This window comes from Trypanosoma melophagium (genome assembly GCF_022059095.1).
Source record: "Trypanosoma melophagium isolate St. Kilda chromosome Unknown ctg32segment0, whole genome shotgun sequence".
NCBI lineage: Eukaryota > Euglenozoa > Kinetoplastea > Trypanosomatida > Trypanosomatidae > Trypanosoma > Trypanosoma melophagium.
In genome coordinates, this window is record NW_027125166.1 from 41,366 (window position 1) to 59,405 (window position 18,040).

The 18,040-nt window shown below is 43.5% G+C and overlaps 7 protein-coding genes across 7 annotated transcripts; all 7 read right to left on the bottom strand.

Moving 5' to 3' along the window:
• Positions 1 to 208: 208 nt before the first annotated feature.
• On the bottom strand, positions 209 to 3,678 carry LSM04_000810 (PAP/25A-associated; the record flags this gene model as incomplete). The annotated part of the gene is made up of 2 exons (XM_067334798.1): positions 209 to 434; positions 797 to 3,678. 2 exons carry the CDS (start codon positions 3,676 to 3,678, stop codon positions 209 to 211), a joined length of 3,108 nt encoding a protein of 1,035 aa, XP_067189159.1.
• A 499-nt stretch (positions 3,679 to 4,177) lies between these two features.
• Positions 4,178 to 4,813, bottom strand: LSM04_002499 (uncharacterized protein; the record flags this gene model as incomplete). The annotated part of the gene is made up of 1 exon (XM_067334800.1): positions 4,178 to 4,813. The coding sequence occupies one exon, from the start codon at positions 4,811 to 4,813 to the stop codon at positions 4,178 to 4,180; it is 636 nt and encodes a 211-aa protein (XP_067189175.1).
• A 796-nt stretch (positions 4,814 to 5,609) lies between these two features.
• On the bottom strand, positions 5,610 to 6,023 carry LSM04_002529 (Ribosomal protein S24e; the record flags this gene model as incomplete). Its single annotated transcript, XM_067334801.1, has 1 exon — positions 5,610 to 6,023. The coding sequence occupies one exon, from the start codon at positions 6,021 to 6,023 to the stop codon at positions 5,610 to 5,612; it is 414 nt and encodes a 137-aa protein (XP_067189177.1).
• A 301-nt stretch (positions 6,024 to 6,324) lies between these two features.
• On the bottom strand, positions 6,325 to 6,738 carry LSM04_004162 (Ribosomal protein S24e; the record flags this gene model as incomplete). The annotated part of the gene is made up of 1 exon (XM_067334802.1): positions 6,325 to 6,738. One exon carries the CDS (start codon positions 6,736 to 6,738, stop codon positions 6,325 to 6,327), a length of 414 nt encoding a protein of 137 aa, XP_067189198.1.
• A 279-nt stretch (positions 6,739 to 7,017) lies between these two features.
• On the bottom strand, positions 7,018 to 12,477 carry LSM04_002037 (uncharacterized protein; the record flags this gene model as incomplete). Its single annotated transcript, XM_067334803.1, has 1 exon — positions 7,018 to 12,477. The coding sequence occupies one exon, from the start codon at positions 12,475 to 12,477 to the stop codon at positions 7,018 to 7,020; it is 5,460 nt and encodes a 1,819-aa protein (XP_067189172.1).
• Positions 12,478 to 13,195: 718 nt separating this feature from the next.
• LSM04_008677 (ABC transporter-like) lies at positions 13,196 to 15,049 on the bottom strand (the record flags this gene model as incomplete). The annotated part of the gene is made up of 1 exon (XM_067334804.1): positions 13,196 to 15,049. One exon carries the CDS (start codon positions 15,047 to 15,049, stop codon positions 13,196 to 13,198), a length of 1,854 nt encoding a protein of 617 aa, XP_067189241.1.
• Positions 15,050 to 15,507: 458 nt separating this feature from the next.
• Positions 15,508 to 17,790, bottom strand: LSM04_000062 (uncharacterized protein; the record flags this gene model as incomplete). The annotated part of the gene is made up of 1 exon (XM_067334805.1): positions 15,508 to 17,790. One exon carries the CDS (start codon positions 17,788 to 17,790, stop codon positions 15,508 to 15,510), a length of 2,283 nt encoding a protein of 760 aa, XP_067189150.1.
• Between the last annotated feature and the right edge of the window lie 250 nt (positions 17,791 to 18,040).

Below are 18,040 nucleotides of genomic sequence, written 5' to 3' on the forward strand. Positions count from 1 at the left end.
AAGATGCATGGGGTGTCACATCCAGCGCCCAGAACGACCGCTTTTGCTGGCTATTACGGGGTGGTGGGGGAACGAAGGATACAAAAGAACCAGAATCTGATGGTAGGAAAGAAACACATCTCACGTCGCATTGGTGGTGCAGCTCACAACGGAAAAACATGCTCTAAGTGCACCGCGTAGCAGACGTTTTCGATATTGTTAGAATTAATCATGGATATGTTAGAAGGGCAACGAAACAAAGCAAAATGACAATGATGGAAAGCAGCGTCAAAAGGAACCAAAGCGTGTCTGCTGCTGTTCCTGTATCTCGGGGCAATGCACTAGGCATCCCTGGGCATATGAAGGCCCATCGGTGCCGGAAAGTTGACCCTCTCAAGTGTGTGAGTTGCTGCCGCTGGTGCCAATGGTGCACCTCGAGGCCAATGCAACTCGTGCTGGCCTAATATGATTTCACATCTGCTAAGCAGCAAAAAAAGAGGAACAAGAAGAGAGTGTGAGAGAAAAAAAAAGGAGATTTGATTACAATGAGGACGTGAATTCCTCACCCCGATAATGATACCTAGCACTGATTACAGGTACAAAAAATTACATATTACTGACTACAAAAAAAAAAACACTTTTTTCTTTGCAGGACTATTACTCACTCCTAGATCAAAGCAAAAACATTTCCGCAACGGCTTTATGACTGTATTGAAAATGATAGCCGCAACTAGCAAAAAAAAAAAGAAATAGCAGCAGTTCTGATCAACCAGTAAAGGCTTACACTATAATACTTATTTTATCCGATTCCTCTTACCCTCTAGTTTCGTAAACTTTCCAGCAATAATCACAGTACAAACCTCTATCATAACTCGGATCATTAGTAGGCCATATAATCACGTCCTTCGTATGACATTCGCTGCAGACGCCAACACAGGACTTCGGTGCACGGCGTACCCCTCGGGAGTGGAAAACCACCCTCCCATTAGTTGGTTTGGTGCGCACAACAGGCTGTGGGGATGTCTCTTTCGTATCGATCGCTGACCACTCATTCTTGCTGTGGGCATCGAGAATTTCATCGATCAACGTATCATCGCGCACTGCTGTTGGTATTTGACCCTGTACTGATACACGCACATCCGCGCGTATTTTAGAGCTCTCTGAAAGAGCCTGCATAATTGCACACGCGTGCCGCTCAAAAGTGTCTCGCCCCTCAAGGGTATAGAAGGCTCGGTCATAGGCGAAGAAGTAAGCACCTCGTATTCCTTCAGGAACCTCAGCAGCAGGAATGCCAAGACGACCTGCCAAACGCATTTTCTCTTCTGTTTCGAGAAAACATGCGTGTAGAAATGGCGGAACTTTTACTTTATCGTCGTTATCACCTTTCCCGTCGTCATTGTCAAAGTCGCCCTCGCTAACGACGTCTTCCTCGTCGTCGCTGTTCTTAGTTTCACCGTCATCCCTATCCTTGATCTCCGCTCTGTGGAGATCATCGGCCTCATTCTCGCTTTCCTCGTCATGGCGAGCCTTCTCCTCGATATGGCTGTCGTTACCGATGCCTTTCTTGTCTCTGTGTTTTTTCTTCATACGGCTTTTCTTGTTCTCCTTGGCATCGTGACGGTTGTCCTCGCCAACGTCGTCTCTCTCGTCTTCGCCTTTCTTACTTTCATTGTAGTCCCCACCTTTGTCGTCGCTACCGTCTCTCATCCTCAGTACCCTTGCTGAGTCACTTTCTTCTTGTGGTTTGGATTCCATCATATTCGTTTCCTTCATCTTTGTTGTTTCTGTCCCAGGCTCTCCCGTCTCTCTTACACCGTCTTCATTCCTTGTTTTGCTACGATCTCTCCTCCGCCGGTTCCTCCTCCTCCTCCTCCTCCTCAGTTTTCCAGCCCGCTTATTCTCCCTCGTGGACCTGGCAACCTCCTCGACTTCCTTGCAGAGCGAGCGCAGGGAGCGGTTAAGTTCGTAATAGCCAAGCAGCTCCCCAGCGCTCCACTCCTCCCCAGCACCTTTAATGCGGGCGGCGAAGAAGTTGTGGGCGTCTGCGAGCGGCACCTCCACCACACCCTCACCAAAAACCGCGCGGTGGACGACTGCCGTGAGGGCTGCCGTGGCGCGGTGGCGGACGTCCACGAGAAGAACCTCCGGCGTCCCGCGGCGGACGAGTTGGCGGGCGCGGAAAAACTGCGAGTGGACAAAAGTGGCCTTCACCGGCGAGAGGTGCCGGGCGAGATTGCGGTCCGCCTCGTACGGGTCCTCCACGCAGAGACGATACCACACCCGGTCCCGCGGCCGCGGCGCTAACACCTCCCGCTCCAACACCCATCCGAGATCCGAGCGGCAGACAGACCCGCTGGGCACACGCAGCGAGGCCACACGCGTGTCCCACGCAAAACCGCTGTAATGTTCAAAGAAACCCGCCAGCAGTTCACCAAGCCGCAGTGAGGAGTACGACGGATCCTGCAATGGCAACAGCGGCATGTATGAAACCTCCTTCGCCTTCTCCGGCAGCAACGGCACGGATGCAGGGTCAACAAACTCTACAACTCCAACGTGCAAAAGATAGGATACCCACAAAACGTTCACAGCGTATGATGTAAGGAATCCCCTCATAGGGTTGTTGATCCCGCTCTGCTTGCTCCACTTCTTCAGGAAAGCTGCACCAGCACGGACCTCAGGACTCTGTTCGAGATATAGTCGCATAAGCCAACTGTTGCGCAGACCAAATGGTCGGTAACTGACGTCAAAGTCAAGGTAAAAGATCTCTGGCATGAGGCAATCAGTCTTCCAGCTCCACGTCACAAATTCCAATCCAGCACGTCTTGTTTGCCTGAACGCCGCAACAGCATCTATCCCCCTCTTGTACGCAGCCGTCAGTTCAGAATCTCCACAGCTTTCAACAGTACCATGCAATTGATAGATCTTTTTTATTAGACGCTGGACAAGAATAGTGTTATTTTCTCGATGGTACTCATATTTAATCTTAAACGCATCTTCACCATGTGGAATATGTAGGGGTGCACGCACCTTCTGCACCCGCCTAACAACAGGCACACTCGTCCGGAGAACTGGCTCCAATTCTTCAAAGAGAAAACCAGCATCGCGCAACTTTCGAGTGGTAGCCAAAACAAGCCTACGTTCATCATCAGGAATATTATTACCTTCTTGTAGCTGTGCTGGTCTCAATATGACAAAGTCAGCATCACCTACACCATCCCAGCATCCATATGAGACGCAACTCCCGAAGAGAAACGTTTGGGTGTCATTATAGAGGTCCCTCACAATTCTCTCAAGTTGCATATACGCATGCAAAACGACATCAAACGCTGCAGGACCCTTATCAAAATAAGCAACACTCTCCTCAACAAACTCAGCAAGTCTCTTTATGTACTCTGGATGGGTATCTAGTTGAGGTATTCCATCCTTTATATCTGAGAGATAGTGATCACATAAACGAAGCAAGGCTGCGTGATTCTCGTGAACATGCATTTCTAACTCATCTGCATCTACTGGGATATCACACAAATCACATGTGAACCTTGTGATGGTGGCCTTTTCTTCTTCTTCTTCTTCCTTCATTTCACTCAATTCTTCCTTACCCTCCTCTGTAACTCTCCCCTCGCTCCCAGATGCTCCTAAACGTTCACCATCACAGTCTTGCACCTCATCTGTTTCCAATGAAGTAGTTTGCGGATCCATTATCGTATTCACAAACTGTGGCGTAGACGAACCCTCTATAGTACTGCACTAAATAAGAAGTACTACGCAAATATATGGATTTCTTTTTTTCTAAAACGTTTTAGATGCATGTGGTAAAAACACACCAGAGTAAAAATGTCCCAATACGATTCATGGAGTCAAAAGAGTCAAGAAAAAGAAAAAAAAAGTGGCAAAAGGAGGAAAGTAAAACCAAAGAAAAGCCACAGTTATTCTTGTCAACTGCAGTACAAAGAAATTCCACATCTTTATGTGCAAAAAAAAAAGAATACATGCGAAAAGAAGAAAAAAAAATAAAACAATAAAAAAATCAATCGATTTTCCCTCTTTTTGTCTTGTTTTTGTTTTTGTTTTTGTTCTTGCTGCGTCTAGCACGCGTCACCCAACACTGCAAAGGGGACCCAAACCCACTGTCACTGAGCACAGTGCTACAAAGGGTGAGGCAAATATGTCTCTCTCTCTCTCTCTCTTCAAGCATTACTCACATTCCATTGGCAGGAAATCGTTTCACAGGACTCACAGTGGCGCTCTTAATGCCGAACCCGATGTTCCTGTTGTGCATGTCCATTCCTCCTAACCCAATGCATGGAAAGAGGGTTTTACCTTTCAGATCTAAAGAACTATCAAATAGAACACCCTGGTACTCATCATTGACGTAAAGCTGTACAATTCCCTCATCAGTATTGACAAGAAATCCAAATCGTGCCCCTGAAACAGGGACAAACAAACGCCATAGTTTCCTTTGTTCCTCTCCATTCACCTCCACAGTAGAGGTCTGACAATTAAACACCCAGCAATTGGGACTGGGTGGCAGCTTGTCAGATGGTTGTGATGGAGTGTATTTTTTGCCTAGTTCTACATCTTGCAGTTCTTCCTCCGCAAGGAACGCCTCGGCTGTACACACGCCTATCTTACAGTCGTCGGTATTTGTTCGTATCTCATAAAAGAGCTTTCCTCCTCCCGGCGACATTTCCAAGTCACCGATCACCGGTCTGTAGGGACTAACACCTCCTCCCTTGTGCACAACCCGTTCACCCTGCAGAACATACGTGTCTCCAGCACGCGCCCATTGAAAAGTGACGCTTGTAACATCCTGCTTACCAGTGTCTTCCCCCATCTCAAATCAAACAAAAAAAAACAAAAAAACAAACGAAAAAACAAACCTATATAAATATAAGACAGTAAAAATAAAACGCTGGACCAGGAATATTCCTTTATCCCTTTCGTTTTTTTTTTTTTTTCAATGTGTTTGTGTCTGTGTCTGTGGATACTGATAAAAATAGTTGATATCAAACCAGAATCATGGTGTACCCATGAGGATATATATGTGCCGGAATATAGAAAGAAAGAGAGAGAGAGAGAGAGAGAAAGAGAAAGAGAAAAAGTTACCAAAAAAAAACATAATGGAACTTTTCTCTAGACAACTGTTACAGTTAAAACAGAAGGGAGATTCCATAACACAAAGTATTTCGTAGACTTGTTTATCCTATTAGTATACTGGCGCTCCTGTTCGGTGTGCAATAGAGTAAACAGCCGCAACAACTAAAATCGGAAGAAATACCCTCCTCACAAATTATGAAATCAGTGAAGAATAGATATCACAGCATCATTTTTTTTTTTTTTTTCTTCTAATGACCACTATCAATCAAGCATACTAACCCATTAAATACTACACAAATAAATAGTAGAAAAAACAAAAAAGGGGAAAAGGAAGGACATACAATAGCATCACACCTCCTACACAATAATGGCTGCAAATCGTAATGATAATGACATTCATATTTTCATACTATCCCTTAAAAACAAAAAGAGAAAAGCGAAAAAAAAAGTGAACCTGGGAGAGAAATCATGGCACTCCCAGCGATATCAAGACAGCAACGGCCACAACGTCCTCCACGAGATTAGCCTCAGACTTACTTCTTCTTCGTCTGCATCTTACCCTTCGCCTTACCGCGGATCTTCTTGTTACGGTTGCGGCGTTCCTTTATAGACTTACGGGCCGGAAGCTTCTTCTTTCCCATACCAAGACGGGCCTTGCGGTAGTTGGGCTCAATACGCTTCAGGGCGGCGAGGTCATCGTAAATGAGACCAAAGCCAGTAGTCTTGCCACCGCCGAACTTCGTCTTGAAGCCGAAGACGGAGATCTGGTTCTCGTCTGAGACCTTGTAGAGCGACGCGAGGCGGCTGCGGATGAGCTTCGCCGGGACAGTTCCGCACCAGCCGGGGTGGTTCACCTCAACGATGAACTGCTTGCGGTTAAGCAGCTTGTTCACCTTGAACTGCGAGGTGCGGACCGTCACCTCCGCCTTCTTCTTCTGGAAGACCATGGTATCCCTTTTTTACCAAGGCAGTGGAGTAAGTAAAGAAAGAGAGGAAAGAAAAGGAAAAAAAGGACAAGAAAAAAGAAAAAGAAATTAAAAGAAGTTTGGTAGCATTTGTAGTGGTATAGAGTTAAAAACATAGCTGAGATATTTGTGAAATAGACCCCTCACGAACATGTTCAGTCTATTACCACTGGCATGTTGTATTGCCCACTGCAAAAACACACATACACAGAGAGAGAAAAATAAATAATAAAAAAACGCACTCAGTCCAAGGAAGAAAACATGTCTTTCATTGCTATTTTTCTTACTTCTTCTTCGTCTGCATCTTACCCTTCGCCTTACCGCGGATCTTCTTGTTACGGTTGCGGCGTTCCTTTATAGACTTACGGGCCGGAAGCTTCTTCTTTCCCATACCAAGACGGGCCTTGCGGTAGTTGGGCTCAATACGCTTCAGGGCGGCGAGGTCATCGTAAATGAGACCAAAGCCAGTAGTCTTGCCACCGCCGAACTTCGTCTTGAAGCCGAAGACGGAGATCTGGTTCTCGTCTGAGACCTTGTAGAGCGACGCGAGGCGGCTGCGGATGAGCTTCGCCGGGACAGTTCCGCACCAGCCGGGGTGGTTCACCTCAACGATGAACTGCTTGCGGTTAAGCAGCTTGTTCACCTTAAACTGCGAGGTGCGGACCGTCACCTCCGCCTTCTTCTTCTGGAAGACCATGTTACTTTTTCTTGAACTGTGGTAATAGGAAACAAAGAAAGGAAAGAGAAGAAAAAATAAAAAAATGTTGGTGTAATCATTAAAAAAAGGAAATACAGGAAATACCATAAATTTTGATAAAACAAAAGGAAAGAATAAGGGAGGTGGGAGGCAAGTGTTATAGTTTGGTTGTCTCACTGTGGTTATGAATATGTCCAAATTGGACATTCAGATTCATAAATCTGGATTTACATCATATTGAACACACACACACACACACTTGATAATGTTGCCTTTCAACTAGTTGTTCTTCGATCCTTTGCTCACCTCAGTCTGAGAATACTCCAGCTCTCCCGCGATGTCGTCAAGAACATGAACAGTAACGTCAGCCAGTAATCCCTCCATTATGTTTAACACATCCCCATCACATAGTTTTGTTGAGGATACAGATGATGTACAGGTTTCAGAAGACACAGAAAGGGCTGGTGAAGATGATGACGTTGGTTGTGGTGAACCTGAGGTTGTAACTCTCTTTGTACTTGTCTTTGTTACATCAGTTGCGGAAAAGACGCGATCAGCTGGTGACTTGTTCCATTGTGTAGAAGATACAGAAGAAGAAGGAACAGGTTTAGTAGTTGTAAGAATCATTTCCCTATAGTATGGGGCCTCCTCCGTAATAGGTTCGGTGAAGGCCGCATGTACTTGCGGTCGAGCAATAACTGCGCGTAAGAGTCCATCCAAGACTTCCAACGCTACTACTGCCTCCTCACCAGTGTACCTCACAAGATTCTTCTCTTCCTTATTTTGTATTAAATTAAGGGAAGTGGGATCAACAAAGTTTTGGCAAAGCATAGGGAAGTACATTTGTTGCAAGGCTTGTTTGCCGTAAAGCCGCTCATATGACTCTATAGACATAACTCTTGCCTGTACAAAGACCTCAAGTGCATGATCTATAACAGGGCCTTCTTCTTCTACAAACGCTTGCTGAGAAGTTAATACATGAGACGCGGTAGAGGCTGCCAAGGTACGCAAACTCTGAAACTCAGGTGGAATACTAGTTACAGGCAAACGATTTTTATTCGATCCCAAAGGTCGTAATTTTGTACAGGTAGAACGTACAAAGCCTTTAGTAGATAAAGCTGGTTTAGAATCCAGTAACGGGTCATTAAATAGATTTTCCTCAATCTCTTTTGTATCTGATGAGTTCTCTTGTGTTATGGTGAGGTTACCAAAACGTGATTTCTGGCCTCCTCCAGTAGAAAGATTAGTATTAGAAACATTTGTGGAAGCCAAAGTGTCATTATGAATATGACAAAATACAGAAGTTTCCAAAACTTGACTTAAACTACCACAGTACATTGCAAAATGACAGCGAATGCGCTGTCCAGGTAGTAACACTCCACGGTTTGGTGAAACCTTTAATGTTGAACTCCCAGGTTCTAGACGAGTTTGCCAAACAAAAGAGTACGTATGACGATTATGTCTATTTTCCAAATAACATATACGGCGATGTAGAGAAAAACAAGGTGCTGCCCCAACCCGTATAACATCCATAGAAAGTGTAACAGGACATTTATCAACAGGAAGACGTAGTGCAGGTGAAAGAGGTATAGATAAGAATGCACTATTAATCATATGACGTATAGATTCTGCTGATTTCTTTTTTGGGTGATAACCAACACCGTGAAATTGTACATCATACTCCTCACCATCTACTGTCCAGAGTGCTACATCTATTTGATATTCACGTGCCTCTAAAGGACGGAAGTAAAACTTAAGCTGGATGGAGTCACCGGCTGGGATTTTACCAGTGGGATTCAAACATTGAAAAACTGGAAAACCACAATTTTTCTCTGTCACCATTCGCAACAAATCCTCCTGTACAACGTATTCAACCTCTCTTGAGGCAGTGTTTTCAAGTAATACACTTTGTAGTGGTGGTTCCACATCACCGAGGGCTACAGGGTGAAGATTGTAGATATACGGATGATGAAAAGCCAATGCTTTGGCATCAGGTAAAACTGTACGACCTTCCAAAACCAGTAGTACCTTTTTTCCCTCACTCAGGCGAAGAAGCACAGGAAGAGTATGTGTTCCTACCGTACTGTGACTGTATGTAATGGTGATGACTTTATATGATCCCACAGGAATAGCCCCTTCACGTGGTGATATTTCAAGTAGCTGATCTGAAAGTATGTGTTGAATATCCTCAAGTTCTTCATCCTCAATGAACCAAGTTTCATTCCCACCTTCATGTTCCGTAGGGTACCAGAACTTAAAGGAAGCTGCACACATTCCTGCATTTTCAATACGAAGCATAATTTCCTTCTTTGAATCTAATATAGTACCTACCCCAATATCCATAAAAATAGGTTCCAGACCTTTAACGTATTGTGTAAAAGCAAAAGAATCAGTTTCCAAATCAATCGCCTGAACAGGTGCGGCAAGAACAGCATTAACACTATTGATAGCCAACTGACGCCACAATTGAGATCGTTGTTGTTGTAGTGAACGTACATCAGTTATTTGAACAGCAGGTCTTGTACCCTTCAAACGTACCTCACAGTGCGGATGTTGACGTACCTCATGTAAACTTGTAGGGTGTGGAATCGTACTTAATTTTACCCCCCTACCTCCTACAAGTATGTATAAAATGTACTTGGAAATACCAGCCTGTGGTTGAAGTGTGACAAGTACAACCGTGTGTGAACGTGCTGCCAAAATACCAGACTTATTGTGACTCAACTGAACTGGTGATTCCTCATCTGGATGAATTCCTGTTGTATCCGACATGGAGAGCCAACGCACTTCGTAGCGCACTTCACAGACGCTACTATTGTAAATAGTCCACTCAAATGTTTTCTTCTGCAAGGCAGGTCCTTCATGTTCTATTGAGACTGGTTCCACCTCAACAATAGCGTGAAATCCCTCACCCACACATGGACAAGAGATAAGTTTTCTGTTTTCTTGTTGTTGTTGTTGTTCTTCTTGTTGTTTTGGGTTGATATTAACGGAGTCAAATTTTTGTGATTTATCAGCATCAGAAATCAAAAAGTTTACTTGACCATCATACATTTCAGCCTTATTTGGGGTAAAAATCAATTTCATTTCCATCTGCTGTCCAGCTCCAAGAACACCAAGGGCGGGATCACACTGTACAACACCGACAAGTTCCAAGGATGGGAACACACTAAACATAATTGGAATACACGTTGGGTTAGAGACTTTCAAACGGCGATATGACTCTCCTGTAACACATGTAGGTTGTAAGACAATCATGGATCTATCTTCAATCACAAGTTCTGGTGAAAAACTCTCCGCTTGTAAAGCAACTCGCACCTCATCCTTCTCACTATTATTAAAAGTTACGATTGCCTTGCCACGAAATCGCATAGCAACTAAGGGGTGAAATGACATTACAACACGATAGTGCTGGTGTGGTGGTAATAGACCATTCATAGGACTACAAGAGAGAAGTTGCCCATAACTTGTATCCTTTACATTAATAGTACTACTAGTATTCGTATTAATAGCATTACTAGTACTATCTTTGAGCTCAATGCTGTCTATTCTGGTGGTAACGGTAAACATCACCGCCACATTCCCCCGGTTTTCCAAGTCAAGAATGGCGTGTGCGAATTCACCCGTGCGACACGCCGGAAAAATTACAGATCCCGGTACTTTGATGTTTGGCAACAGTGTTCCTTCCTCCACTACTCCACTGGAAATCCCGGACTGACAGTGTAGTGGAAAAAAGAAGGGTGGTGTAAAACCACCTTCTTCAACAAGACGGAAAGAACGTATTTGTTTGTAATTCACATAACATTCAAAATATTCATCAGCGACAGGACCTAACATGCTCATCATTGGAGAGAGAGTAAATTTACAGAAGGAACACGGTGGTACATCGCCTTCTGTAGGTGAAATTCGAAATGCAGAGTTATTAGGGAAACACCAATACGCCGTTGCTGGAGTTCTTGTTTTGTTATATACAATCACCTGTTGTGGCTCGTAATTATTATTTGAAAAAAATAGTAACGTATCCGTATTCAGGTAAAAAGGTGTATTTTTTGATATAATGGGTGTCATATAGGAAAGGTCTAGTTGTTTTTTACGCCCTAGAGTAGAGTTACTCTTACTAATAAAACTATCCATGTTATGATCAAGTTCTGGATGCATAGATAGTATTAAATTTGATACCTCATCATATGTGCGTCCACTCCGTAATGCATTACTTATAGCAACCAAATCATCTGGTTCCACACATCCCAGTCCAGATTCCTGACGTTTAACAAAGGCTTCCACTTCCTTAACTCCAAATGGCATAGGTCGTATCATATGATCATAGGCAGATCCAAAAACATTTACGTAGAGAAGACCTTCAGCATGTTCTACGTAGATTAATAATCTACGAAGATAATTTATAGGATGTATTGGACAAAACTCCACCTTTACCCGCACGCTGCCTTTAGCAGGTAACTCTCCTGAGACTGGATCCACTACAAATGCTGCCCCAGGTGATGTTGCTATAAAACAGAATTTTACAGCTAACTCAGAGTAGTTCTTGATAGCAAAGAAACGATGTCGTACATTTGATCGCACTAAAGCTGCGGATCTTTCTCCAAACTCTCCTTCTTTTTCCTCTCTCATGACTACTGCCCTTGCGACGGCAGAAGAATTCTCTTCGTCTAGTCTAACATCACCAAAGTCAATCATACGAGTGGAGAGACGCACATTAGGGGCCATAGCCACACCTCGAAGTTGCACAAGAAGCGTATTTCCAGCCGATACCAGCACACGTAAGGCATTCACATGTACCGTACCTGATACTTTTGGTGCAAACATTACTTTAAATGTTTGCCGTGTGCCTCTTGTGATTAAACCTGCGGTGGGCTTCACTGTAAAAGGGCACATCATAGCCGTATCCGCTACTTCCAGTGCAAAGGCAGCATCCACCATGGAGGGATTCTCAAGCGTAAAAGTCATTGTACGTGTGGTGGATGTGAGTTGCGATCCAAAGTCTAGTAATAGTGTATTATTATTATTATTATTATTATTATTATTATTATTATTATTAATGCCCTCACATTGCAATACATCTATAGCCCGCAGAAATGGATATTTTCCAATGCCGGAAATATTCAAAGATGTTAATTGTTCCGCCCCATTGCTCGATGTACACACCGCCCGGGCTAACAACGTACACGCCTCCGTTGGACTGAAAGTAACATTTAAATCTACCGTCTCATCTTCTCGCAGTACACCGCGGGCGGGCACAATCGCAAACGGCGGCGGTACATCCCACACAAACTCCACCGCCATTGCTCCCACATTCTTCATTTGTAGTGTTTGCGAGGCCGTTGTACCCGCACAGACATAACCAAAGTCATGTTTTGCCGGTAATTGTAATTTGGCAAACGGCAATTCACAGTCGAGATGAACGGCGTAGCTGCCGCGGTCCACCACCACCACTTCAACGGTGTCATGCAACTCCACCAGTTCCGTTGGTCGAAATCGCACTTCAATGTCAACACTCATTCCGCTGCTTAACGTAACGGGATCGGCGTAGTCCATGAAGAATATCGCCTTTCGCAGCGGTTGTTTGTACGTGATTTTCTGTGCTCGAACATCTAAATTTCTCACTCGTATCTTCCGCACATATTCTTTCCCAGGTTCCCAGGTTCGCCATACAACACGATCAACGCTATCGACACCAAGTTTGCGCCGGCGCTGATCTCTAGTGCCTGCAAATGTTGACATTTAACAACACGAACAAGAACACCTGAGTTTTTGACTTATTAGTTTATGTTTACACAAGTTTAGGTGTGTATGTGGGGAGGGAGACAAATAAAGAGTAGAATAGATAATAAGAAAAAGGATAAAAAAAAAGAAAACAATTTGGCAAAAGGAGGTATTACAATAACGGTAGTGTGTAGAGAAAGCATTTTCAATTTCCCTCCATTTAAAGGGAAATGGTGTAAGAGACAAAAGAAACAAACAAAAAAAAGTAATATTACTGAAACGGAGAAAAGGGCATAAGATGTACAGGTTTCAGCATAGAACAAAAAAAAAGAAAAGAAAAAATGAAGCAAGCAATTCGAAAAACAGACGTGACATGAGGTAAATGCGCCACAAAATTAATACACAGTTAAATAATAAAACCCAGAAGGATCAAAAAAAAAAAAAGAAAAAAACAGCTAAAACAATTATACGAATTGCACACACACGCAGACAAATAGAACCCTCACCGATAATCTAAATGGCGTTTTCCACGAGCAGAACAACAACAGAAAAAAAAAGATAATTAAAATAAACCGAAACAAACAAAGCTTAAAAAAGACCCATTTACACCTTTCTTCACGTTTTTTTTTTCTTTTCTGCTCTTCCTTCTGCTCTGGGGAATAGGAAGATAATGAGGTGGGATCTCTATTATCGTTCACTTTTGTATGATTTTCTTCTTCTTCTCCCGACAACCTCTTTACTTACCCTCCCCAGTACGCAGTAAAACAAGTGCAATGTAAGCCAATAAGAGATAAACCCCTACGCCACCGGCAATGCAACCAATATAACGCCACATATCATCCTTATAAAAACCCTGCAATTCTGCATACATTGCTCCATTTGGAATACAAGTTGTTGTATTTGGTGGACAGTTTATCACTAATCCATCGAATTCGTTAACCACCAGCGCTGCAAGTCCGTACCGTACAAATGAGATGTACTTAATCCAACGCCATGCAAGGGGCAAACTGTCCACGTCCATAAGCACGCCTCCTGAGGGCAGTAAATAGAGCACAAATACGAGAGGTGCCACTATATTAGCTACTTGAATGTTTTTTGATACATTTGATATAAGGAGACAAAGAGTGTAGCTATTCAGCATCACAAGTGTGCAGATAAAATAAAATATAAAGAATTTGTCTGCCCGTAATTGTAATCCTACCATAAAGTAAACTATCGCATTAAATATAAGATTCGTCAAGACACTGATCGGTACATCTTGTACTATTTTTCCTACCAAGTAAGCAGAAGGACGATACATTCCGTTACGATGTTCTCGTACAAATATCGCACGCTCCACCATAAGCAAACTGAGACTTCCAAGACTTGAAAAAGTAGTATTCATTACCACATAGAAAAGCAAACCCATACGATTACGAACTGAGGATTCAGATAACCCCAGTTTGAAATACACCGATCCAATAAGTAACGCGAAGAAAATAGCTGCTATAACAGCAGCAAAAGTTGCAATGGGATCACGCATTTTATTTAGTACCGCTCGTGTCGCTACTACACGTATTTGTGTAAATAATCCACGAAAATATGGTGATGTTTTAGGTAAAGGTAGCATCTCATCATCATCATCTGCACCATATACGGCGAGAATATCGTCAATATCACGTTCTACATCGCCTATACGTGAAGTGCGAAAGGCTTCTGCAATAACAGCTCCATTCGCTGGTGCTGTTGAAATTTTATACCGCTCCAACCAGTCACCTCCTTCCTGAACTTCTGGTGGAATCGCAGATACGGCGTCTAACAGAAAGTCTGCCGGATTATCTGGTTCTGAAGGTTCAATACCAATACTGGCGAGAAATGGTAGGGCTTTTGTTGCAGGACCAAAGTACGCCTCTTCACCTTCGCTATTTAATAGTAATACTTGATCAAATAAACCAAAGATTCCACTACGAGGTTGATGAATAGAGAAGATAATAGCCACTCCCTCTGATGCGAGATCTTTTAATATTGTTAAAAGATGTAGTGCGGTAAAGGTGTCCAATCCGGTGGTGGGTTCATCCAAAAATAGTAAGGAAGGGGTGGCCACCAACTCCACGGCAATGGCACATCGTTTCTTTTCACCTCCGCTAATCCCACGCACTACCTCTGATCCAATCACTGCATCTTGTACCCCATCAATACGAAGTAATGTCATTATAGCCTCTGTGCGGGACTGCAGCTGCTGTTTTGTGAGATGTGGTGGAGTCCGCAGCTGCGCCGCGTAGTAGATACTCTCCCGCACTGTGAGATAACTCTGCAGGAGATCCTCCTGCTGCACATAGGCACTGCTGCGGCGAAAGCTTCCCTGTTCAATCGGTCTGCCGTTGAGACGAACGTCGCCGCGGGACTTTCCGCTCTTTGGGCGCTGGGCGAGAATGTCGAGAAGTGTCGACTTGCCGGCGCCGGAGGGGCCCAAAACGGCGAGGAGTTGTCCGCCCCGCACGTGGCCGGAGATGCCGCGGAGAACTTCACGGCCGCCTTCTGTTGTGTACCTCACATCGCGGAATGTGAGGACCGGCGGGACCCGCAGTAATAACGGTTCATGCACAGACATTTAATTTTCTTTGTTTTCTTATTTCTTTTTCTCTCCGTATATATATATATATATATATATAAAGTATAATGTGTTTGGGTGTGTGTACACACCTGGAGAAAAGAGGAGAAAGAAAAAGAGATAGGGAGAGTAGAGAGTAGATGCAGTTAATATCAATATATATATATATATATCGGGAGAATATGGAGAAAAACGTGAGAGAACAATAATAACAAGTAAGCTCTGTACCACCAATAACCCCAGAAAAACAAACAGATAAAACAATACAAGAAAACAATCTGTATATGTCAATAATAAAAGAAACACAGAGAAATGAAACAAACGAGAGAAAGAAATAAAAAAGGCAAAAAGAAAAAAAATAAGAAATAAAAACAAAAGCATAAATGCTAACATAAAAGCATAACAAGTAATAAGAGCAACCAAAGTAAAAAAAAATCAACACTCTTTTTTCTTTGGGTTTAGGCCTCAGAAACAACAGCGTAGGCATTCAACCTTCGTATGATCAGTGCAGCGTCCAGTAAATGTTGTATAACAGAAGAGAATGATTGTCCAGTTACTTCTTCTCCTCCCATCTGTTCAAAAAGTGCTCGTGCGCACTCTTCAGGTACGACAGCGGCATTCATACCATAATTATCACCTCGACTTCGCTGCTCTCTGGACATCATTCGCAGTAGTGCCACACAAATAGATTTTTTACTCATCTTTTTCTTTTTTCCGTTTCTAGCCGCAGGAAATGCAGCACCTTCACACAAAGATGTCTGTATTCCACTTCTATTATTACTTGCTGCTGCTGCTGCTGCCGCTCCAACTTTTGCAGTCCCTGCAGCTGAAGAAGCGGCGGTGTCTACTGCCCAAAGGTGATGTTTATAATACTGCCAAACTTCTGCCGCTATTGTCTCATTCCATTCTACAACGTTTTTCACAGCACCACCATCATTGTCATTACAGATGGAGAAGTTTTCAAGTATTAGTCGCGCCAAATTGAGTTCCCATAAAACAGACAGCCTTGATGCCAATGTTGTAGTAGTACTACCACTACTACTACTACTACTACTGCCATTCTGCCAGTGTTCACTGAGGCAATTCAGATAAAATCGTGTAAAAGCATCCGCAGGAATAGCCGTCTCAAGCAATGTCGGTGATGGAGCCATTTGCACAACAGCGCGTAGAAACATCGCATCCAGCAACCCAGCAGTTTGTGTCACTGTGTCCGTACGCCAACTTGGACTGGACTCACAAAGAGAAACAGACCGCGACGGTGTAATGGAGAAGGACTGGGAACGGGCAACAGAGGCCGCAATAACACCCTCACCAATCGATACCGTATGACGTAGCGATAAGTCTGCCGTTGTACGGGCCACTAGTGCAAACTGTGGAATAACTGTTGCGGTCCTTGTGGCGTAATCCTCATTTACTGCAGCTGTTATCTGCACGTGTGTGTGGGCGATATGACCACGAAGTGTTGGGGCCGCCGTACCGCCGTTCATAGGCGTAACACCCGCCAAGAGTCCCGCCATATGATTAGCGCTGCTGCCACTACTACTAGAGAGTTCATCAATCACAATAGCATCAAAACCACACACCACTCCACCCAATAGTAGTTGTTGGCGAACATGTGGATATGTTGCCGTAATAGCCTGCGAAAGCGCTAGTGAACGTTGTTGTCCATGCACAACATGTGCACTGACAAGTGTGGCGTGTTCACCAAGAAGACGTAAGAAAACACGCAGTAGTGCAGACTTTCCAGACCTTGATGCACCTAAAAGTAACAGGTGAAGAGGTTGACGAAAGCGACAGCGTAGAGCTCGGTACATGGTATGTACAACCACAAGTAAAAGAAGAGACTTGCATAGTGTCTGTCCTGATATCTCCGGTGCAAATGACTCAACAAGTTGATTAAACGATAAACGAACAGGCAAAGAAGAGAGAGGAAACGAAATTCCATTCTTCATGTTGGAGGACTTAAAAAAATTACCTCCTTCCGTTATTTTAGTTCTCATATTACCTGCCGTAAACTCCGCCACATTGTGAAGAACGTATGCAATCTCTTTATTATCGGTGTGTGTTGGGTATGCTACTGTATGTAAAACTGCCCCAATACGAAGCTGTAAACCAACATCACCGTACGCCCATGCAGAGAAACGTCGTCCAGAATTTAGTTGAATAACAACATGTGTGCGACTGCAGTAGGCAGGTCGAAGAGCCGCACTACCACTACCACTAGCAACAGGTGTATTATCGCTAGAAAGTTTTCCCGCAGTCGCAGACCATCCCAGTTGAATAATATCTGTAGAGCTGGGAAAAAGGCGTAGGGCAACAATACGAATAATATGCCATTCTAGTCCATTCCTCTTACCGTTATTTTCTCCTTCAAGTGAAGAAAAAGCGGAGGAGGAGGAGAATGGAACACCCAAACAGGGATCAATTAAAAAAGAAGAGTTGATATTACCATCTCTGTTTTTGTTCAAACCACTCCCACTCATACATGAATTGGCTAAACAACGTAAGCAGTACACCTCAACTGGCTCATCCTGCAGTTTCCATACACGTTGTTCCCACATTGCACGTAAAGAAACGGGAGGTGGTGGTGCGTTTCGCATAAATTCACAAAGATCAGCGTAGGAAATACCATTTCTGTTTCTATTATTGTCATTAATGTAAAGACATTGAATGGCGTTCTGAATCCACTGAGTTGCTGCTGCTGCTTCTGCACCAACAACTGTATCACTTCCCATCATCATTATATTTCTCTGGCGTTTGGTTTTCTTCTTTTTCTTCACTGCAGAGATCCCACACTTGAAAGAAATAGAGAGAATGAAAGAAAAAAGGAAATAAAAAAGAAAAGAGTACGGTCAATAAGCAAACGTATAACCTCACAAACAAAGACAATTATATATTTTGTAAGCAATATATAAATAAAAATGAAACATAGATGAGACCATCCCATATGCCAAAAGCACATTCTGATTAACAGCAACGAAAAATAACAAA